Source organism: Gadus macrocephalus, chromosome 7 (assembly GCF_031168955.1).
Source record: "Gadus macrocephalus chromosome 7, ASM3116895v1".
NCBI lineage: Eukaryota > Metazoa > Chordata > Actinopteri > Gadiformes > Gadidae > Gadus > Gadus macrocephalus.
The window spans coordinates 12,780,015-12,803,008 of NC_082388.1; the positions used below are offsets into that span (position 1 = coordinate 12,780,015).

General features: G+C 47.6%; 4 protein-coding genes and 1 long non-coding RNA gene across 6 annotated transcripts; 2 read left to right on the forward strand and 3 right to left on the reverse strand.

Moving 5' to 3' along the window:
- Positions 1–220: 220 nt before the first annotated feature.
- Positions 221–1,795, reverse strand: LOC132460916 (claudin-like protein ZF-A89). The gene has a single exon (XM_060055896.1). It carries the CDS (start codon positions 1,100–1,102, stop codon positions 545–547), a length of 558 nt encoding a protein of 185 aa, XP_059911879.1. The 5' UTR covers positions 1,103–1,795; the 3' UTR covers positions 221–544.
- A 197-nt stretch (positions 1,796–1,992) lies between these two features.
- LOC132460932 (claudin-like protein ZF-A89) lies at positions 1,993–5,319 on the reverse strand. 2 transcript variants are annotated; one of them, XM_060055915.1, is made up of 2 exons: positions 4,737–5,319; positions 1,993–2,717 (listed from the first exon to the last, which is right to left on the reverse strand). In XM_060055915.1, the coding sequence occupies exons 1-2, from the start codon at positions 5,233–5,235 to the stop codon at positions 2,098–2,100; spliced, it is 1,119 nt and encodes a 372-aa protein (XP_059911898.1). In that variant the 5' UTR covers positions 5,236–5,319; the 3' UTR covers positions 1,993–2,097. The 2 variants fall into 2 exon arrangements, with proteins under 2 accessions (XP_059911898.1, XP_059911899.1); XM_060055916.1 differs by having other exon boundaries at positions 1,993–2,496; positions 4,609–5,318.
- Positions 5,320–5,452: 133 nt separating this feature from the next.
- LOC132460947 (uncharacterized) lies at positions 5,453–7,023 on the forward strand. Its single transcript, XR_009526485.1, has 2 exons — positions 5,453–5,735; positions 6,294–7,023. It is a non-coding gene; the product is annotated as an uncharacterized LOC132460947 (long non-coding RNA).
- A 717-nt stretch (positions 7,024–7,740) lies between these two features.
- LOC132460930 (claudin-3-like) lies at positions 7,741–21,202 on the forward strand. The gene is made up of 2 exons (XM_060055911.1): positions 7,741–8,318; positions 19,878–21,202. Exons 1-2 carry the CDS (start codon positions 7,828–7,830, stop codon positions 20,551–20,553), a joined length of 1,167 nt encoding a protein of 388 aa, XP_059911894.1. The 5' UTR covers positions 7,741–7,827; the 3' UTR covers positions 20,554–21,202.
- Positions 9,165–14,127, reverse strand: LOC132460929 (claudin-4-like). Its single transcript, XM_060055910.1, has 2 exons — positions 12,502–14,127; positions 9,165–10,217 (listed from the first exon to the last, which is right to left on the reverse strand). The coding sequence occupies exons 1-2, from the start codon at positions 12,982–12,984 to the stop codon at positions 9,576–9,578; spliced, it is 1,125 nt and encodes a 374-aa protein (XP_059911893.1). The 5' UTR covers positions 12,985–14,127; the 3' UTR covers positions 9,165–9,575.
- Positions 21,203–22,994: the final 1,792 nt, after the last annotated feature.

Below are 22,994 nucleotides of genomic sequence, written 5' to 3' on the forward strand. Positions count from 1 at the left end.
GCTCTATGTAAATATACATAGGGTGATTCCAGGCCCTTTCTTGATCTGGTTCTTCTGCTTATGTTTGAGACGGGCCGTAAACAAACCACAATGACACCATCCTATTTGGTCTTTCATTTTGCTAAATGGACAACCGTTCTTGCAGTGAAAGCAGCAAAGTGGCATTGCGTTGTTCTTGGTTTCTACGAAGGGAAGACTATCCGGACAAAGACACCAAATAAAATGAGAAAATATATTCATTTATTTTCTTGCAAATACCGGTAATACAAGAAATTACTAACATTCAATCATACATGTTCATTTCAAATATTACAAACTGTTGAAAAAGAGCGACATAATGTTTATCAGTTTATCACGTCATGGAACAAGGAGACAATTCAGAGCTTAAACAATGTGGTCCTATAACTAACTTCCATTTATGCAGGCAGACCGGTTGGACCCATCTACCCCTGCTATGTACACACACTGACCCAAGCAGCCTGGGTGAGCCTAACTTCCCCTGCTACGTATGCACACTACGCATGAACCATGCGGCTCTAGCTCCTCAGTATCTATAGGTGCTGCATAGCATTCCTCCACCAATCACGAGCAGCACTCCGGAGGCCCATCCCACGTAGATGGACGCCCCCAGCTCGCCCCGCCTCTCCTGGGTGGCGATGGGGTTAAAGAACCCTGTGATGATGGTGTAGGCTGACCAGCTGACAGGAATGAGGCAAAGGACCCCCGCCACGATGAACACGGCGCCTCCTGCGATGCCCACGCTGATCTTGGTGCGGCCGTCGTCGCGGAGGAAGTTGGTGAAGCGGGCGCCCGCCACCGTGAGCCCGATGGCCGCTACGCTGACGGCGATGGAGACGCAGACCAGCGCCCGCGACACCTGCAGGTTCTGGGGCAGGGCCAGCACCGAGTCGTAGGCCTTGCACTGGGACTGACCCGTGCTCTGGATCACGCAGTTCATCCACAGGCCCTCCCAGAAGACCTGCGCCGTGATGATGTTGGCGCCCACGAACGCCGTCACCTTCCACATGGGCAGGCCGCAGATCAAGATGGTTCCAAAGAACCCGAGGAGGGCCAGGAGGAGGGCGACCACCTGGTTTCCCATGGTAGTAGCAGAGCTGCCGAGCTTCAGAGAGCCGTTCCGCCAGACGAAGCCCGGTCAGTCACAAGTGGATCGTCAGAACCAGCATTCTTTCTCCCACTGGATCGAACAGGAAGCTGAACTAAGTCGGCCCCGTGTGTGAGTAGGCTCCGCTCAGTGTGGACGCAGGGCTGAGCTCACTTTAGTTACAAGGAAGACCAAAACAGGGGCGGAGACATTGCTAGTTTAAAGATCAGATTACCTGCTTGTCCTGATTCCTTTGATTTGAAGAAGAGGGCGGGATAGTCGTTGCCATGGATACGAGGTCTGAAAAGCCGCTTTGTTGCCCAGAAAGCAATGATTTAGCATGGACATTGAGAGTCCCTCCATTTCAGAACAAGGGATGTCACCTATACAACTGGTGAATTGCATTACAAGGATGCATGTGGCATTAGCCTTTCAGCAAGCCCCAAGGGCTCTAGACAAATAGTCTGTGGATCCAAGTTGGCCAGAAACAAACAATTAGGGCAGGAACAACCCATTTAAAGTGTAAATGTCAAAGAACGTTTCTTTTAAGGATTTCAAACAAAAGTAATCCCTGGCCTCCTAAATAATGCAATTGGTTAAAACTGGCCAACTACCATGTTCGGTACCCCCTCTATTAGCAAAGCACCGTCTACGTCATGCATTTCTATGTGGAAGAGACGGAAAAGTCTCAGATAAGTCAGTGATGCAAAGTGGTAACATCTTCACTTGGACTGGTCCCCATTTTTATTCAAAAACACAACTTTAGTGAACTAGAGGGTCAGAGCGAGTAAGATTTGTTTGCCAATAAGTTACAACTCAAACATGTCTGAGTAAAAAGCCCACCACATTTAAACAAAGTTTAGAGACAAGATGTAAGATTTCATAAAATTTATTGAAACAATAAAATAATCATATATTTAAAAATGTTTTTAAAACCAAGTTAAAAGATCCATGCAGCAGGACGCAGCAGACCCGAACAGGATGCTGTCCTCTCAGACGTAGGCCCTACCGCTGGCGGCCGAGCGCGGCGCAGAGTACTTGGCCGAGTAGCCGTGCTCCTTGTTCTTCTTGCACTGGCAGCAGAGCAGAGCGCCGCCGATCAGAAGGAGCCCGGCAGAGCCCCAGCCGATGAAGAGGGACGCGCCCAGCTCCCGCTTCTGGCCGCTCATCAGCATGGGGTTGTAGAAGTTGCGGATGATCTCGTTGGCAGACCACGACACGGGGATGAGGCAAAGGACGCCGGCCACGATGAAAAAGACCCCCGCCACGATGGCCACCTTGATCTTGGCCGCCTCGTCCTCAATGCAGTTGGTGCACTGGCCCCCGGCGGTGGCCAGCAGGAGTCCCATGACGGCCACAAGGAGGGAGATGATCACCAGGGCCCGGGCCGCCTGGAGGTCAGCGGGCAGGTTGAGCATGGAGTCGTAGACCTTGCACTGCAGCTGGCCCGTGCTCTGCTGCACGCAGGTCATCCACAGACCCTCCCAGTAGGTTTGGGCCGTCACGATGTTGCTGCCGATGAACGCAGATACCTTCCACATGGGGAGGGCACAGATGATGATGTCCCCAATGAAGCCCACCGCGGCAAGGAAGATGCCGAAGATCTGGAGACCTGCAGATACCATGATGTCAATCGATTTGGTTTTGGGAGAGCCGGTTAAAACTGCTGCTACTGCTTCACTGCCAAAACTTGCCTTGAATTAATAGGACACTCACCTGTGTATTTTATACCCATTGCTTTGGCTGTGAAGCTTCTGATTGGTTGTTGGAAGATTGATTAATTGAACGCACCTGTTGTGCTCAACCAGCACCCATAGGCCTTGGTCGGGGAGAGACCTGTGCTCTGCATCATCAACTAAGTCTAAATGTCAAATTTCCTCTCAAAGAATATTTTTTTAGGATGCCTCGTCCATAGGCCAGAGGCGGTACTCCATGACCGCCTATGATAATGCAATGGTTAAAACTAGGCAACTATCATGATTAATCCCTTATATGTGTAAACCCCAGTCTAACATATGCATTTCTACATGGAAGGGACAGACAAGTCTCGCTAGAGGCAAAGGTTCAAGTTTTCTACCAATGCCGAATCAGTGAGGAAAGTAACCCATTCACATGTATATATGGTGAGCTCAAGAGGCCTTGTACACAACACACAAGTTTAAAACTGGGATATCTCCCAGCTTGTGGCATTCCACTGGGCCACGCCCCCTTTTGGTGTTAATATCTTGGGATTCTGAGAGTCCACAAAGTTCAGCGAGGTTGACCATGGGACTCGGTAGGCAAAGATGGCTGCGCCCATAATGAGATGTACTTTTTGTATATGCATTCGGTACCACGTTACTCGTTCGAAAATGATCTAACTTGATAACATTGCTGCTTTAATCCTGTCATTTCATAGATTGCACGGTCTTGCAATACAATGTAAAGTTGTATTCGACCTGGTTTGCTAAAGAGGCTAATGTTGCTAACAATAACTTCTTCCGACTAGTCGTATAGCGATGCCCAAAAAGACAACTGGTACGCTACAAGTCAGGAAATTAAATCACAAGAGCAACATGTTTGGGTGATGCACGATGCCTCTCAACACAAGTACTTAGGCCCCGTTTACACGAGGACGCTTGCGGGTGAAAACGACAAAATATTTAATCGGAAGTGCCTTTCGTTTAGACGGTGACGGCGTTTTTGGGGCATGAAAACGCATAAATCTGAAACCACCCTCCAGAGTGGAAAAGTTGAAAACGCTCCGCCGTAGCGTTTCCGTCTAAACTGCCAAGACGCAAAACACTGCTCAGATCTGCTCACGTCGCGTACGCGTTTACGTCAAATACATGTGCCAGTACAAGGAAACAAACAAACGTGTCCGATTATTTCCATGCGTCGGACCTTCAAGCTGCTCTGGCAGCTCTAACAAGCATACAGGAGTATTTCCACGAAATGTACAGGATATTTACCGATAGTATTACTGAACAGAGAAGGATCTTTGTTTTTTGCGGCACGGATAAGAGAAGGAAGATTCTACGCATGCGCTCAGACATGGCGGTGTTGTGTGATAGTCTATCACAGCACCACCTAGCAGCCTGGCATTGCATACCCAATCGAATTCCACACACTTTTGCGTCACCGTATGCACGCAGATTTCCTCCCGAAAACGCTCGTCTAAACGCGGAATAAAAAGTGAAGACGCAACGCCACTTTTGCGTCTTCTGTTCAGACCGTCATCGTGTAAACGTAGCCTTAGTTTAGTGTACTAATGGGTCAGAGTAGATTTGTTTGCAAATAAGTTTGATCCCACAGTCCTGTCTGAGGAAGAAGCCAAAAGCATGCAACAATTTTAGAGACGAGATGATGTAAGATTTTCATAACATTTAATGAAGCAATAAAATACTTTAAAACAATCATAATTTAAAAATGTCCGAGTTTTACCAAACTACTAAATGCAACTTAAAAGATCCATGCAGCAGGACGCTGTAGTCTCAGACCCCCAAGATGCCGGCCTCTCAGACGTAGGCCCCGCCGCTGTCGGCCGAGCGCGGCGCAGAGTACTTGGCCGAGTAGCCGTGCTCCTTGTGCTTCTTGCACTGGCAGCAGAGCAGAGCGCCGCCGATCAGAAGGAGCCCGGCAGAGCCCCAGCCGATGAAGAGGGACGCGCCCAGCTCCCGCTTCTGGCCGCTCATTAGGATGGGGTTGTAGAAGTTGCGGATGATCTCGTTGGCAGACCACGACACGGGGATGAGGCACAGGACGCCGGCCACGATGAAAAAGACCCCCGCCACGATGGCCACCTTGATCTTGGCCGCCTCGTCCTCAATGCAGTTGGTGCACTGGCCCCCGGCGGTGGCCAGCAGGAGCCCGATGACGGCCACAAGGAGGGATATGATCACCAGGGCCCGGGCCGCCTGGAGGTCGGCGGGCAGGTTCAGCATGGAGTCGTAGATCTTGCACTGCAGCTGGCCCGTGCTCTGCTGCACGCAGGTCATCCACAGGCCCTCCCAGTAGGTTTGGGCCGTCACGATGTTGCTGCCGATGAACGCAGATACCTTCCACATGGGGAGGGCACAGATGATGATGTCCCCAATGAAGCCCACCGCGGCAAGGAAGATGCCGAAGATCTGGAGACCTGCAGATACCATGATGTCAATCGATTTGGTTTTGGCGAGCCGGTGGATACTGCTGTTACTGCTTCTCTGCCAAAACTTGTCTTGATTTAATAGTTGGCTCACCTGTGTATTTTAAACCCGTTGCTTTGGCTGGGATAGCTTCTGATTGGTTGTTGGATAATTGACTCATTGAAAAGCACCTCTGGCATTTATAAGAATTTTATTAGAGCCACTTTGAACGTTTGTATTATCGTTGGAGAGGAATCGTTTTTGGATTAGAAATCAACTCTTAATGTTAGTGGGGGATTGCGTTAGTATAACAGGATATTGGTTATGAAAAGGATAGCAGCTATATCAGAGTTACACTTCAAATTTCACTCTCATATCCACTTCACATTCCCTCCCATGTTGATTGATAGACACGCCCTATTCCCTGAGTACCCACTCAAGTCAGGAGGATCTGTTCCTCTGATGTGGTTCTACATGCAGCTGAGGCAGAAGCTGTTCTCCTTTCTCATGCAGACCTTTGCTAAGTACCTACAAAGGTCTTGAGCTTCTTCTAGTTTGTCAGTCTTTTATGTTATTTAGTTGTTACTTTTATCTGCTGTTTTAACTGATTTTATCTTTAGGGTAAGTGATCATTAATTAATCTGATGGGACATTGGATATTTATAATGCAGAATTCTTTATTCAATAATTGGCATGATTATAATAATGCCTACTTGCCTTTCAATATTTACTGCTGTATTATCTTTTGAGCATGCTGTTAGCATTGTTGTGTTAAACCTAATCTTTCTACCTATAATCTTGTACTTGGTCATGAACTCATCTTCACCATATGGTTCTCATGTTGGATTTCTTGGGCACAATTCAATGTCTAGAGGTTGTTGACTTCAGTATGCATACATTAACCAAGATAAGTTGTATCTGAATAAGTCATGTTTTGGATAAAGTGTTCATTGGAAGAGCCAGTAAAGGCTCCTCCATAGTGAATGACCACACCACTACATAATGTTTATTGAACTTCACATGCCATATGTTGTGTTGTACCTCATCTACACTATTGACCCACTTCTACACACTTTTCCCAGGACCAGCAGAAGATGAGATGGTGCTCATTAACCCACATGGCTTCTTCAGGGGGTTCAAACCCAGAGTCTCTGGTTCCCCATTAGCCTTAACCATCCACCGTCTTTAATATGGCTTTATCCATGCGCTACAGTTGGTCTTCATAAGTTATTTGTTAGTTTCATGAGTTCATTTGTCCTTACAATTTGTAGACAAAACCTTTTTGTGGTCGTTTCATAAGAAGAAATTCTCAACTTCCAATGATTGTCTTTACAAGTGTAAGATTGTTTAAATGTTCTTTTAAGCGCTGTTGTACTGAACCTGATGGCTGCTGGGTTTAGATTTAATATAATAAAGTGCTGGGATTAGATCCAATATATTGCTGGGTTTAGCTCTGATATTATACTGCCGGGTTTCAATGTTATTTTATAGTGCTGGGTTTAGATATTATATTATAGCGCTGGGTTTAGATGTTAAGTTATAATGCTGGGTTCAGATGATATACTATAGCGGTGCGTTTAGATGTTATATTATAGCGCTATGGTTTATATATAATATAATAGTGCTGGTTTTAGAAGTCATATTATATTATAGTGCTGGGTTTATATATATATATATATTGTTCTGGGTTTAGATGTCTATGGAAAGCACTGGAACATTTGAGACCCAAATGGTTTGCATGTGGGCGCTACTTGACATTGCTACAGGTGATTTTTCCTACTGTTTTAAACTGAATAAAATGAAGTTTCTCCACCTTGAAGTGTTTTATTCCTATCCCTGTTATTGACAAGCAAGCTAGATTCCCCAAAGAAATCACAAGAGATTCCAGATGGGTTAGAAATGAGCTTGGTGCGATCTATAATAGAAATGGGCTAAAACGGATGCAGGTGGCATCATCATGAAATGGCCATTCTCTCTGCCCAGTTCACCCACTGAGAGCTGATTGGTGGCTAGGCCATTCCTAACAACTGAAACTAAAACAATAGCTCTCAAATTGCACGCAACATTTTTTAAACTGAATTAAATGAGTCAGAATTGCACTGAAGCCCACTGCAGATGGTTACTGGTCGCATCGTATGAAGAGTAAGACATGCCATGGTAGAGAGACACCAGTGGTCCTGATGAGCTCAACGAGATGAGACAACGTGAGTATCCTCATTAAATCAGCCTGCTGTCCCTTCACAGGAGGAGGTGGTTGGAGGGCAGAGGCACATGGGGGCGGAACCTGTCTGTAAACGCTGTTAAATGTTGACCCATGTGATGCAACGGTGTTCTGAACCAACAAAGGCTTCTTTCATGCCTCCCTGGTAACCATGTCAGCAGGCTAGGCTCCACACGGTCTGTAGCCATCGGGCTCTGAGGCTGGGGGGCTCAGAGGCTGGGGTGGCCCTGTAAATCTCCACTGGGGCTAAAGCCCACCCATGGGTGGCGGGGTCCCTAGGGGGGGGGGGGGGGGGGGGGCTCTCCCATTATAAAGCCCCTCTCTCTCTGTGGGAGCCCCATCTCCTTGGCGTGGGTTGAGTTGGTTTCCAGTCCGCGGAGGAACCCCGGCCAGCCATGGCGTCGATGGGGCTTCAGCTCGTGGGCGTGGGGCTGGCGGTGCTGGGGTGGCTGGGCACCGTCACCATCTGCCTGCTGCCCATGTGGAAGGTGTCGGCCTTCGTCGGCAACAACATCATCACGGCGCAGACCATCTGGGAGGGCCTGTGGATGAGCTGCGCGGTGCAGAGCACGGGCCAGATGCAGTGCAAGATCTACGACTCCCTGCTGGCGCTGCCCACCGACCTGCAGGCGGCGCGCGCCATGGTGGTCATCGCCATCCTGCTCGCGCTGCTGGCCGTCCTGCTGTCGGTGGTGGGGGGGGAGTGCACCACGTGCGTGGGCGACCCGGCCGCCAAGGCCAGGGTGGGCCTGGCGGCGGGGGCGCTGTTTGTGCTGAGCGGGGCCCTGTGCTTGGGCACGGTGTGTTGGCCCACCCACACCATCATCAAGGACTTCTACGACCCCATGGTGCCCGACGCCCAGAGGAGGGAGCTGGGGGCCTGCCTGTACGTGGGCTGGGGGGCGTCCGGGCTGCTCCTGGTGGGGGGGGTGCTGCTCTGCTGCCGCTGCCCCTGCGGGGGAGACCCCTACCACGGAGGGAGATACGCCCCGCCCAGGTCCACCGTCCCAGGGAAGGAGTTTGTGTGAGCTCACACGTCTGGGGCTCAAGGTCACGGGCTACTGTGAAGTAACTTTCATTTTATTTTTTACTTGGAATAATGTTTTGATTTGTCGACGCACTTAAAACTTAATAACTGTACATCCATTGTATTTTTATATTATGCACTGTAATGCTATATAATTTTATGGGCCTATGGACTTTTAAGCAGCAAACTAGTCCACTTGTTTTCCGACTGCAGACCTGGCGAAAATGTTTCCTAACTTCCTGCCTACTTCGTTATTATGTTTGCTGTAGTCTATGTGTAGATCTAACCTAACTTTTTATCAGATTAATGGACTTCTTTATACTGGGTTTTCCACTTTGGAGGAAACCACTTATTGTTTGAATAATATATTCCACTCCGATTATTGTTTTAATAATATATTTGTATACCCAATCAAAAACTAAAGGAGTAAGCTTTGTCAAATGTCTATATGTCTAGCCTAAGGGTTATCTGTTCTTATCCCTGTCTTTAAAAATAAAATAAAAAACAATTATCCACGCTGTGAATATGTGCAGCAGTCGCTTGGCAATATTTCTCCCAGCATGCAGCAGAATAGTTCTGGATCTAAGAGCCAGAGTGTGCATAGAGCCCCTGACGTTCTGGGGGCCGGGGGGCCCCAGCTGAACCAACAACACGTTAATGTGGGAGCGTTGGAGAGACATACTAAGAAGCAGAGAAAACAAATAATTTTTCTACAAATTCTAATTCTTTAATGTTTCTTTAAAGGATAGAAGAATAAAACATACAATAATTTGATAAATTTAAACCTTTTAAAAAGCAATGTACTTACAAAATGAAGAACAATAAGCCCTGTAGAGCCTCTGTTATCAGTGTTATATGTTATCAATACAAATCATACACTAGTATCGTGCATCAGGCTTTCACAACATGCAAAACATATGATGGAAAAATAAAGAGCTATCTATAGGAATCAAATCAAATAGACACATGTCAAGCGCCTGTAGCTTGGATTGATTGTTAAGATACTTCAAATACATTGACAGACACTGATCAAGTCCTAGTCATTTCTATCCTAGTACTCCCTCTCATTCCCACAGGACCCAACATGACCCACATCCTGTCCTCACCGTGAGAGACTCACACATAGTCCTTGTTCGCAGAGGCCGACCTGAGGGGCGCGAACTTGGCCGCAGTGTAGGGTCGGTTCTCCTTCGGGGGGCAGTTGTTACACAGCAGCCCCCCACCCAACAGGAGCAGCCCTGCCGACCCCCAGCCCAGGTAGAGCGAGGCGCCCAGCTCCCGGCGCTGGGCGGCGTTCACCAGGGGGTTGTAGAAGTCCCGGATGATGGTGTGGGCCGACCAGGACACAGGGATGAGCACCAGGAAGGCGGAGATGAGAAAGATCACCCCCGAGACGACGCAGGCTTTGGCCTTGGCCGTCGGGTCCTCCATGCAGTTGGTGCACTTCCCCCCCATGATGGCGGTGAGCGCCCCGAACACGCCCACCACCACCGAGACGATCACCATGGCCCGGGCCGCCTGCAGGTCCGAGCTCAGCGCCAGCATGGAGTCGTAGATCTTGCACTGCATCTGGCCCGTGCTCTGCACCACGCAGGTCATCCACAGGCCCTCCCAGATGGTCTGCGCCGTCACGATGTTGGCGCCCACGAAGGCGGTGACCCTCCACATGGGCATGGCGCAGGTGGCGATGGTGCCCACCCAGCCCACGAAGGCCAGGAGCACCCCCATCAGCTGGAGGCCCTGGGACACCATGGTAACCTGCCGGGGAGCCCGCTGCGTCTCAAAAAGAGGAGGAGGAGGAGGAGGAGGAGCACGTCCACGGCTTTGCTTGAGACTTTGAGGAGAGTTGTAAGTGCAACCGGCGCTGTACGGCGGTTATGCAGGTGCAGGCGATGGAGATGGAGCCTCTGGTGTTGCACTCGGACTGCGTCTGAGGTCTGGGTCTGGCTGCGTAGGTGTGCTGGGAGGGAACCTTCCTGATCTCTTATAGGATGAACTTTCAGGGTGGAGTTTCTGCGCTCCCGAACAAAAGCGGAAAGCCGACACTGGAACCCACCAGCTTTGTGCGCTGCGCTCCTTCATTGTTCACACGTTTGGTTTCTTCAAGCACCGTTCACAGAGCCCAGGACAATGCGTCAGTTCTCCCACCTGGGCAAATGCCGGCCAACACACACACACACACACACATACGCACACACACACACACACACCTCACAAACACACACACACACTTGCATACACATACGCACACACACACATACACACACACACACTTACATTATGTAAGTGTGTGTGTGTGTGTGTGTGTGTGTGTGTGTGTGTGTGTTTGTGTTTGTTTGTATGTGCGTATGTGTATGCAAGTGTGTGTGTATGTGCTTGTGTGTTTTTGTGTGTCTGTGTGTGTGTATGTAAGTTACATACACACACACACACAAAAACGCACAAGCACATACACACACACTTGCATACACATACGCACAAACACACACACACACACACACAACGTACACAAAAAGACACACAAACACACATGCAAATACACACACATGCATAACATACGCACACACACACACACACACACACACACACACACACACACACACACACACACACACACACACACACACACACACACACACACACACACATACCTCACAAACACACACACAGACACACACACAAATGCATGCACACACACAATAACCCTTATTACTGAGGTTCTCTGCAATATGTTGTATTGTATATATTAGTACATCTTTGTAACAAAGAAACTCTTCACCTAACAGCATTTTGTCCCCAACCTGTTCCATACAAGACAAGGTTATCTTCTACAAGAACCGGAGTTCAATGCTTGACAAGGTTCAACCCATTGATAGAGCTTTTCCCGCTCATAATTACGTTATTAAAATGAACAGCAGAGGGCACTGTGCTGTATAATGTCTTCTGTTGTTATTCATTCCATAAAAGGCGTTGCACCTGCCTCTTCAGCAGGCGTAATTCACAGGTGCAGTGGTTGACGTTGTCAGTATGGAAACTTGAAGAAAAATCAAGCTTGTAGATCAATCACATTTTCAGAAGAAATGTGTTGTTGTTTTATTTAGTTAAAAATGAATAACATTTGTATTAATAGAACAGCAACCAAAAACAATCATAATACCTTACTGTAATTTAAACCAAATTAATAAATGAAAAGAAAACATTTTCAAAGTTTGTTCAATGTAAAGTTTGAACAAAGACTGGTTTTCAACTAGCCGCTTAGTCTTTGTTTTGCCACGCCTAGAACTGATCCACAGGAAAATGAAAGAAAAGAAAATGGATGCTTGCGTGAAGGCATACTGAGGCTTCTTTCAAAATGGTGGCTTCCTCCATGTGTAAATAGCAGAATTATTTAATGTGATCATAGCAAAACAACATCATGCTGTGATTTGTGATTAAATCAAAAACAATTCAACAAGAAAGTCTACATTATACAAATGTAAACCAATCTTTAGGGCGTTACAGCGAAAAAACATTTAAAAAATAAATGAATTAATCATAAACACAATACAAGAGGATTATATTTGTAAACAAAATATTTATTCTGATGCAGTGTTTCAGAAAAGAAAAAAACAGTCCAAACAAACTCGTTTGACAGACAAAATGCACATGTTGGGTGTGGTTTGGTCTGAACACCAAGACCTGCATTCAGCCTCCATACCACTGCTTTGACATTTAAACAGCACCCTTAACCGTGTAAAAAAAACCACTTTAATATGCTGGCCCCTGGTCAGACAGTCTTTAATATGCTTAGCCCCTCTCAGACAAAGTCTTTAAAAGGCTGGCCCCCTCTCAGAAACAGTCTTCATGTTCATCATATGCCTTCCTCCTCTCTCCCGCCACCCCTTCAGACATAGTCCTTACTGGGTTTCACTGACGGCGCCTCAGAGCTGGCTGCCTTGTATCTGGCCGCGTACGGGCTGTCGTCCTTGGGACAGTTGGCGCAGAGCAGCGCTCCTCCGATCAGCAGGAGTCCCGCCGCCCCCCAGCCGATGTACAGCGAGGCCCCCAGCTCCCTCTTCTGGGCCCCCACCAGGATGGGGTTGTAGAAGTTCTGGATGACGGTGTTGGCCGTCCAGCACACGGGCACCAGCACCAGCACCCCCGTCACCAGGAACATGACGCCGGCCGCGATGCCCACCTTGGCCTTGGAGGACTGGTCCTCTATGCAGTTGGTGCACTTGCCTCCGGCCACCGCCAGCAGGATGGCCACCACGCCCACCACGATGGACACGATGGTCAGGGCCCTCGCCGCCTGCAGGTCCGAGCTCAGCGCCAGGAGAGAGTCGTACACCTTGCACTGCATCTGGCCCGTGCTCTGCACCACGCAGTTCATCCAGATGCCCTCCCAGGTGGTTTGCGCCGTGATGATGTTGCTGCCGATGAAGGCGCTCACCTTCCACATGGGCAGAGCGCACACCACGATGGCGCCGATCCAGCCCAGGACGGCCAGCGCCGCGCCCAGCATCTGCAGCCCGGCAGAAACCATGTCGGATCAGGTGGGTGGACGGTTTGAAGTCCTTCTTGATTCGGCGAGGGAAGCTGGTAACAGTGTTGATAGACGGCTACGGTGCTGTCCCTGTTGATCTCCCTGCTGTTGTCTCTGTGACGTAAAGCCCCCCTGTGTTTTTTTGTCCCTTGTACCGTGGTGGAGAGAGCGAGAGAGAGAGCCAGTCAACCAGTCCAATGCGAGATGAGGAGCCGAGGGCCGGTTCATATGATGTCCTTTGTCACAGGAGGGGGAGGTCCATGGAGGGGAGCAGCTCACCAGCCACCCGACCGGCTCCACAGGTTCGCCCAGCCCGTCCCACACACACACAGGAGCCCGATGTACACCCACACACAACACTTACTCGGAGCTGACCTCACTCCGTGACGTCAGCTGGCCACACACTTTCTGGTTTGACCAAAGCAACCCCAGAGTTTAAGACACAGCATTATGTCTGTGTCTTGCACGCCAGGGGTTTGGTCAATCCCTGGAGTTTAAGACACACCATCAAGTACACAACTTGATCAATTATGCAATGCAATTAAACAATCGGATGGTAATCAAATCGGCTATCAGTATTTGTTGTGGAACCCTTCACTCCTGGGATGGACTCCAGCACAAACAGCCCGGGGGCCGGCGGACTGTGGCCCCGCCCTCAGGGAGTCATATACAACCTCTGTGACATCACAACATGTCCCTTTGAACTAGAATCTTGTGTTACCGCACACACACACACCCACATGACTCGTAAACAATGATTTATACATTGTTAGAAGTTGAATCATGCCCTGAAACATGAGACACAACAAGTAGCTGACTTGAAGGTTTCTCTTCCGTGCCACCGATACTACTGGGCCCCGAAAGCTATTTATTTATCACATGATCTTACGTCAGAACCATATCTTATCTTTCTATCTGTTTTCACACTACCGTTTGTGTGTGTTTAAGGTTGGAACATCATACATGTCTTAACTTTACCTTCAGAATTACACCTGTCTGAAGAGTTGACCAGAATAGAACCATGGGATGTTCTCTGGATACGTTGTCTTGCGGGTGCATTTTATTCCTGAGAAACGGGTTCAAGTATAAGTCCATAGCTTCAGTAGTAGAGTTACGTAGAGCATACCAGACACTAATCCGACCCTGGGGATCCATGCCAAGAGCATTTGGCCAATAAGACCCCGCTGTTGGTGAGCGTGTAAAGATTCCAAGCCGTTGAAACTGTGTAGAATGCTAATTATTATGAAAATAGCTTCCTTTAAAACCGTCTGACTCCCGGATCGTGGCCGGGCCTTGCTGTGGTGATTATCCACCTGCAAAATCAACCACATGCAATCAGTATCCACCAAATAAGGTTGTGTTTCCTGTTTGTTAGGGGTCCAAGCCAACAGGTTGGAACCCTATTGTTTTTGTAAGGATTATTCTTATTATCTTTGAGTCTGTTTGTCTGTGTGACCATATGTCTACATTGGTAAGTGATTCATTAACTTATCAAAGTTATACTTAGATAAAGTATGTCGCCCAACAGAACCGTATCACACGGCTGAAGTTGTTCTTATTAATTGTAGATAATACAAGATTGCAACGTGAGGAAAATCAACAATCTACATAAACTATGGCTACCAGGCCAGGTACACACAGGTGAGACACAGATGAGACACATACAGTACACACTGGTGAGACAGGTACACACAGTTAAGACAGATGCAAACAATTGTCTCAGCACTTTGTATTTCATTTATTATGCCGACTGCTCTGGTGACCAACTAAGATTGCCACCAGTACCAGTTAAATCAACTGAGATGCTTTCTCACGCTTTCTCCCAGTCTCATGAGGTAATCCTGTTGGGTGTGTCTATGAAGGCTGGTTAGAGCAGCCTCACCTGGCGGAGTCCGACTGGTAGACTCTGGGGCTGGTGAGGCTGCTCACCTGTGTACATTGAGGAATCAATGGGCTGGTTAGACCAGTGATCACCACACACTCACGACCAGTGATCACCACACACTCACGACCAGTGATCACCACACACTCATGACCAGTGATCACCACACACTCATGACCAGTGATCACCACACACTCATGACCAGTGATCACCACACACTCATGACCAGTGATCACCACACACTCATCATGCCATGCATTCTGCCATGCAGAATGCATAGCATGATGAGTGTCTCATCGATCATTATCTCATCAATCATTTTTTTTCAAATTCTACAATAAACGGGTTTCCAACCCCACCACACTGCGTCCTGGTCTGGAGGAGCCCGGTGAGCCGCCCAGGCTGCGTGTGGCATTGCTTCACATTCATTCATTGCTTCACATTCATTCTAAAATGATGAGCTTAACTTATTGTAACTTTAAAGTCATAAAGAACAAAGGATGAACCACGCCACTGAATATTCTAGAAACTGGTGACGATTAAGAAGCAAATATGATGTGTTCCTGGAGATCAGCCATGTCCCAGGGGACTGATGGAGGCCCCTCCCCTCATCCCCAGGCCTGATGGAGGCTCCTCCCCTCCTCCCCAGGCCGGATGGAGGCTCCTCCCCTCCTCCCCAGGCCTGATGGAGGCTCCTCCCCTCATCCCCAGGCCTGATGGAGGCTCCTCCCCTCCTCCCCAGGCCGGACGGAGGCTCCTCCCCTCCTCCCCAGGCCTGATGGAGGCTCCTCCCCTCATCCCCAGGCCTGATGGAGGCTCCTCCCCTCCTCCCCAGGCCTGACGGAGGCTCCTCCCCTGTACCCCAGGGCTGATGGAGGCTCCTCCCCTGTACCCCAGGGCTGAGGGAGGCTCCTCCCCTGTACCCCAGGGCTGAGGGAGGCTCCTCCCCTGTACATCAGGGCTGATGGAGGCTCCTCCCCTGTACCCCAGGGCTGATGGAGGCTCCTCCCCTGTTCCCCATGCCTGACGGAGGCTCCACCCCTGTACCCCAGGGCTGATGGATAACATGTTGAATGTGCCAGCAGATGAACCAGGACCGGGCTTTGGGAACAGGGCTGGAGCATGTACATCATCACCTTTCTTCCAGTCCTACTCCCAAATACTCTTTTAATCATGTTATTTTGTGGCTGTGTATTTTTATTCACATGTGTGTATGTGTGTTTGTGTGTGTGTGTGTGTGTGTGTGTGTGTGTTTGTGTTTGTACATGTGTGTGCATAGACGTGTGGGTGTGTTTGTGGGTGTTTTTCTACATACGTACACACCGTGAAGTTTTGATTCTCATTGTTCACAAAGTGGTGGAGTGTGACATTGCCAGTGCATTGCTTATGCACGGCGTGATGGCATCAGTATGCTCCTCACAAAGCACTGCCAGCACTCTGCCCTATCAGCACTGGGTCCCCCTGGTTCCCATGGAGAGAGAAGCTCTGAGACTGGCTCCTCACTCTGTGATCGACAGCCTTTTCACCGCAGCCTTTTCAAGTGGCCATAAATCTCCTCAAAAGACCCCAGACTCGGAAGGCCTCCCAGTCCCAGAGTGCTCCCTGCCCTGCTGGTCATACTGGGGACTGCTAGTCATACTGGTATGATATGAACTTGAGGACTGCTGGTCATACCGGTATGATATGAACTTCAGGACTGTTGGTCATACTGGTATGACATGAATGATGGGAGTGGATATAAACCACTCAATCAAGTTAGTTTACTGCGCGTCGTGTGACGTGAGTGGGTTCCTAGAAACATGGAGACATCTCCTGTCCCCTCTGAGCGTCTGGCTTCATGGCCCAGGGGAGGGGAGCGGGTTACAGACAAAGACAGAGAGGGAAATTAATAAGTGTGTGTGAAAAAGACAACCTGAAATTCTGGTTCGGGAGATGTTGCTGGGATCCATGATGGACCGGTTGAGGCAGTCCGCAAAACAGTCAACACAAACCAGTGTAAAAAAGTCTTTGTGGAACAACAGAATGATTTATTCTATCGGTAACACAGTAACTCTTCTCCCATCTTAGGAACTGTAGACTATTTTCAGTTTTTGTATATGTGTGTGTGTGTGTGTGTGTGTGTGTGTGTGTGTGTGTGTGTGTGTGTGTGTGTGTGTGTGTGTGTGTGTGTGTGTGTGTGTGTGTGTGTGTGTGTGTATATGTGTGTGTGTGTGTGTGTGTGTGTGTGTGTGTGTGTGTGTGTGTGTGTGTGTGTGTGTGTGTGTGTGTGTGTGTGTGTGTGTATATGTGTGTTTCTTACAGGAAGAAGCATCATTAACTAGAACGGTGGCTCACCGGTTCCTAGGCATGCAGAACAAACAGATTGAATGCGTTCCAGTTGGCAAAGGAATTGTATTTCTCTCCTCTTATCGCATACATACGAAAATATTTAAAGGGCTTGTTTTCAATAAAAAGATGGTAACATTCAAAGGCATTTGGAACACACATCCATAGTCTTTATTAATTAATGCAATATTGTATGATTAATTACATTATATTATATTTTCTTCGGTCAAGTGATATTTAGGCTAAGCTAAATCTGAAAAATGTAAACATAGCTGCTTTTTTTAGCAGCTCCCAAAATCAATCTTGTGGAATTAGTCATTATTTAGTACAGTTAATCAGGGTTGTGTTATGTCAATGATAATCAAAAAGCATTTAATGTTTGTATTTAACAGTAGACAGGGAAGTTGTGTCCCACTTGCTCAAAGCCAACACTAACCAACGTATGCATGAATACGTAAATATGAGTATTATTAATGTATTTATTTATTTTGCTTTTATGTATCTAAATATACCATAAATCGAATAAGGCTGTCATCGATTAAAAAGAGTATCTTATGAATCATATGATATGCTGGTTGCTGTGCGGGCTCGCGCAGTTTACAAACGGCGACAATAACTGATGTTTGACTCCCAGTGCCATTAAACGCATCTAAAGAGCTCTGGACTAGAGAGCATCTCTCTAAAGAGCTCTGGACCAGAGAGCATCTCTCTCTAAAGAGCTCTGGACTAAAGAACATCTAAAGAGCTCTGGAATAGAGAAGCAGTATGACGCAGCCCACAACCATGTGAGAAATCACATCCAAACCTGTTGGCCCTTTCCCCCCAGACAAGGAGATATCAGACAGCACCAATCGAACACCAGATACGGTAAGCTGGCAGGTCTGACTTTTCCATCACAATCAGAGCGGTAAGGCACAGAATAAGGAAGTGTGACATTGGTTCAGGTAGTAAATGAACTCGTTTGGGTTTCTAGATTAATCACAACGTTAAATCGTAAACCTTGACATCCATATATACACAAATACAGGTATATCCAGGTATATATATATAAATAAATATATATATATATACACAAATAAATATGACTTTATTATTTCCTTCAGCGGCCCACCGTGGCCGTCTGGCCCAGGTTTATTCGGTGGTTCAAAGTCCCCCTCGGTGAGATGGACCATGTGACACAACAAGCTCGATCGGCTCCACAATCCAGACAGCTAATCAACGTTTCCTGGTACTCCACAACAGACAACATAGAACTGCCTATTTGTGATACGAAGCCCTGAACAAAGAATGTGTGGTCTTTATGTAGGCATAGAAATGAAAGTATAAGAAATTAGTTCATCAATGTTCACTACACTTTCTTTATTTCTTTTTTTCATGTTACTATTTTTGTTTTACATTTTAAAATTCATTTCCGAGCACTTCACATTCTGTAACCATGACCAAATCGTTACAGCTAACTGGGAATCATTGACAGAGACAGGGAAGGGTATCTTGCAATTCCGCCGGATGGAATTATCATGATTATATTGTCGTTTATACATCTTTAATCCTATATATTATAATTCTGTATCATGATCTTAATAGAAAACATTACAAATATTTTCTACTCCTATAATGTAATTCAGTGGACATTATATTCACATGTGCGAGCTATATATATATGCCATGTTATATTACCGCAAAAAGGCATATCAGGCAATATTTAGCGATGCATATTGTAAATACACTGGATAGGTGGAAAGAAGAAGCTGATGAAGAAGGGAGAAGTTATCTCCGGTCACAACCTTATGTACACAAAGTGCCTGGCCCCCAACATCCCTCCAGCCTAGTTCCACACACACTCAGATAAAGTCACTCATCAACCACGTACACAACCTGCCATGGCCACTCATTACCCACACACTGCCATAAAGGGGCCACCCCACGCTACCATAGGGCAGGACGAGTCGTATTGGTTTGAAAACACACACACCGTTTCTTTGTGTTTTTTTTAAGTAGAGCGAAGGCTAGCTCTGATTCACTCTGATTGGTCTGGTCATGAGTGACGTGGCTGGGGGTGACGGTTTGTAATAAAAAGTTTATCGATAAGAATCCGGATTGATTTACAACAACAGCATAACACTGACAGCATTCACTACACGTCCAGGGTGGAGAGATACTGAGTGGAAACACAGAGAGAGACTAAGAGGGACCGTGAGAGACCGAGAAAGACCAAGAGAAACAGAGAGAGACCAAGAGAGACCGTGAGAGAGAGAGAGATACCAAGAGAGACAGTGAGAGACCGAGAGAGACCAAGATACACCAAGAGAGAGCTTGAGAGACGAGAAAGACCAAGAGAAACAGAGAGAGACCGTGAGAGACCCAGAGCGTCCGAGAGAGACCAAGCGAGACCGAGAGAGACCGAGAGAGCACACTGTGAGGCGTCAATTATTTTCCTTGTGATCAACAGGTACAGTTGATAAGAGTTTTAGCAGAGGAATCCTCCTCAGGAAGAAGAGGCTAAAAGCTTGAGTAAAGCTTTGGAAAGTCAAGGTCCGAACGAGGAACAAACAACAACAACTAAAACAAGCAACGCAGCACAGAAACATCTCGAGGAAGACGACCAAGCGAGTACTCATCGTCCCCGAGAAGATTTCGGAACAGCAGAAGATACTTTGGGTTTGTGTGTGACTGTCTCGGGGTGAAGAATGGCCTCCTTTGCGCTGGAGCTTGTCGGGGTCCTGCTGTCCGTGCTGGGGCTGCTGCTCGGCGTGACCAGCTGCGCCTTGCCCATGTGGCGCGTGTCCGCCTTCATCGGCGCCAACATCATCACGGCCCAGGTGTACTGGGAGGGCCTGTGGATGAGCTGCGTGGTGCAGAGCACGGGCCAGATGCAGTGCAAGATGTACGACTCCATGCTGGCGCTGCCCACCGACCTGCAGGCGGCGCGCGCCCTCTCCGTTCTCTCCATCGTGGCGGGCGTGGTGGGGCTGCTCATCGCCACGGTGGGGGCCAAGTGCACCAACTGCATCGTGGACGAAGGGGCGAAGGCCCGGGCCATGGTGGCGTCCGGCGCCACCTTCCTGCTGGCCGCTCTGGCCCAGCTGGTGCCCGCCTCCTGGTCGGCCCACAGCATCGTGCAGGAGTTCTACAGCCCCCTGGTGCCCAGCAGCCAGAAGATGGAGATCGGGGCGGCGCTGTACCTGGGCTGGGCCGCCGCTTCCCTGCTGGTGATCGGGGGGTCCATCCTGTGCGCCAGCTGCCCCCCCCCCCGGGAGGAGAAGACCAAGAGGTACTTCCCCTCCGCCCAGAGTGGCATGGCGTACTCGGCGGCTCCCAGGTCCGTGGCGCAGAGCTCCTACCCCAGGAAGGATTATGTGTAGGGGCGCCCTTTCTTCTGGAACAACTGGAATAACTTTGTGTTTATGCAACATTGTTTATCTATAGATCTCTATATATAATATAAATAACATCATGGATATACAACATATGTGGTTTATCTAAAGCTCTATATATATTGAGTACATATAATATTATAATGTGCATATATATTCGTAATACATAGCTCTATATATATTGAGGAGATATAATATGATGTCTATATATATATGTTGTTTATCTATAGCTCTTTGTGTATTGAGTAGATATAACATAATGTATATACAGCAATGTTTATCTATAGCTCTATAAGTAGATATACTATAATGTGTATATCTATATTGTTGACATATCTATTTGTATATTGAATAGATATAATATAATCTGTATATATATTGTTTATCTATAGCTCTGTTTTTTTTTGTATTCAGCTACTTAGCCTGAAATCCACTTTGGAACAATTGTTTATGCATGAGAGAAAATTGGTGAGGGTTAAATGGTTAATTCATGTCCTAAATTCTGATAAAAATATGAATAAGACTGGGAATGATATTAGCAATATTTTGCCATGTAAGCTGTGGTTCATCATAAAATGGTTTGTAAAGTACAAATTCAAGCTGTAATATATTTATTAAAGTATTTTAGTTTCTTGGAGGTTGGTTTTAAATGTCTCTTATCCATCACTATGGTTACATGTCAATCGACTCCCTTGGTGGTTCATAGTTCACAGAGCATCGGCCGTGTCATGCTGGGTTCTTGTTGAGTCATTTTATTGGTGGTTATAGAGCTCCATAGCAGCTATGCAAATATAGTTAGAGGAAGAAATTAGAAACGCTCATTGGCAGGGAAGACAGGCCGCAGTAAAAGCATTAGTTATTCTATGAAGCTGAAAACATAAAACCATTTATTGCCCTTCGTGAGCAGAATGAATTCACCCTGATCATTCCTGAACTAGCAGGTTTCTTGGTGTTTTTTTTTTATACGCCTTATAAAGACATTAAAACACAGTGTACAAGGTTGTTTTGGGGTCAGCCATCGGGCCGCTCGTTCACTTCACCAACACTGAGCTGTGACCACCCGGATCTGACAGAGAGCGTCTCCCTCTTTCACTCTCAGATGCTGCACTCAGGGCCCTGGGAATAGTTAGCACAACGACGGTAACCAGGGAGAACTAACATAAAAAATAGCAACTCTCTTTGTCTCTGCCTCTCTGCCTCTGTTTGTGTTCCTCTCTCTCTCTCTCTCTCTCTCTCTCTCTCTCTCTCTCTCTCTCTCTCTCTCTCTCTCTCTCTCTCTCTCTCTCTCTCTCTCTCTCTCTCTCTTCACTCTCTGTCTCTGTCTCTCTCTATATCTAATACATATACATATATATATATTATATCTATATTTATATCTATGAAGGCCTCCGTAAGTGTGGGATTGGACGCCACCCCCCCCACCAGGTATCTGGTGACAGTTTGGACTGGTGGGTATATGACCGATACTGGGATGATCGTGTGGTCTGTGTGCTCAGGGAAGGCCAGCCTATCATGTTTTCTTTTCCCGGCCTGTTTGCTCTGGGAGCAGTTAATCTGGTTTCAGGAGCTGGGACGGTTTCCTAACACAGCTTCAGTCGGACGCCGGTCTTATCCGGAACAAGGAAGAACCAGAATCGGTGGCCGGGCCATCCGGGAGCCGGAAGGCGGGTATATTACACACCTTCAGCAAGGGTGTGTGTTTGTGTCTGTGTCTGTATGTGTGTGGGTGTTTGTGTGTGCCTGTTTGGTGTGTGTTAACATATTTTGTTTCCATGCGTACTCACAACAAGGTATCTTAGCAGCCAGGGGCCTGTCTCTATTGTCCTAAACTGCCCTTAACAATGGAGGGGGATGGGACTGCGGGCCAATCAACTGTCTACCTCAGTGTTTGTTGTCAAACACAGGCCCCTCCTCATTCATCAGTTAATCATCACACAGTGATTGGATCTTAAAGTGATGGCGTCTTCAGAATTAGCTTTGTAAATGGAGGTCTCTTGATTATGCTAATCTCTTCCTTAGTGTGATCCAAGTCTCCATAGATCATTGGTCCTCCCCCTGACTCAACTCCCCCTCCTTCACCCACTCCTCAGAGGACTCATTGAGAGCACACAGGTGGTGTTTTTGTAAAAGCGGCTTCAGGCAAGCTACCGTGACATTATGAACACTGGACTCCTCCTTGCTCACCTGCCTCCCTCCCTCCCAGGTATAATTGACCTCTGTTTCCGTGGCAGTATCTGCCTCGATCCCGCCCTCTTCCAAATCCTCACACCTTCCAAAGACAAACGTTGGAGCCCAGCACAAAGGAGTTGGTAGATAGAGAGAAGGAGCGAAGGAGAGAGAGAGAGGAGAGAGCCACTCGACACTCAGTTTGGGATTTACATTTGATTTGGAACTTGAAGAATCGCTGGACTTGCTGGGCTTCCTGATCT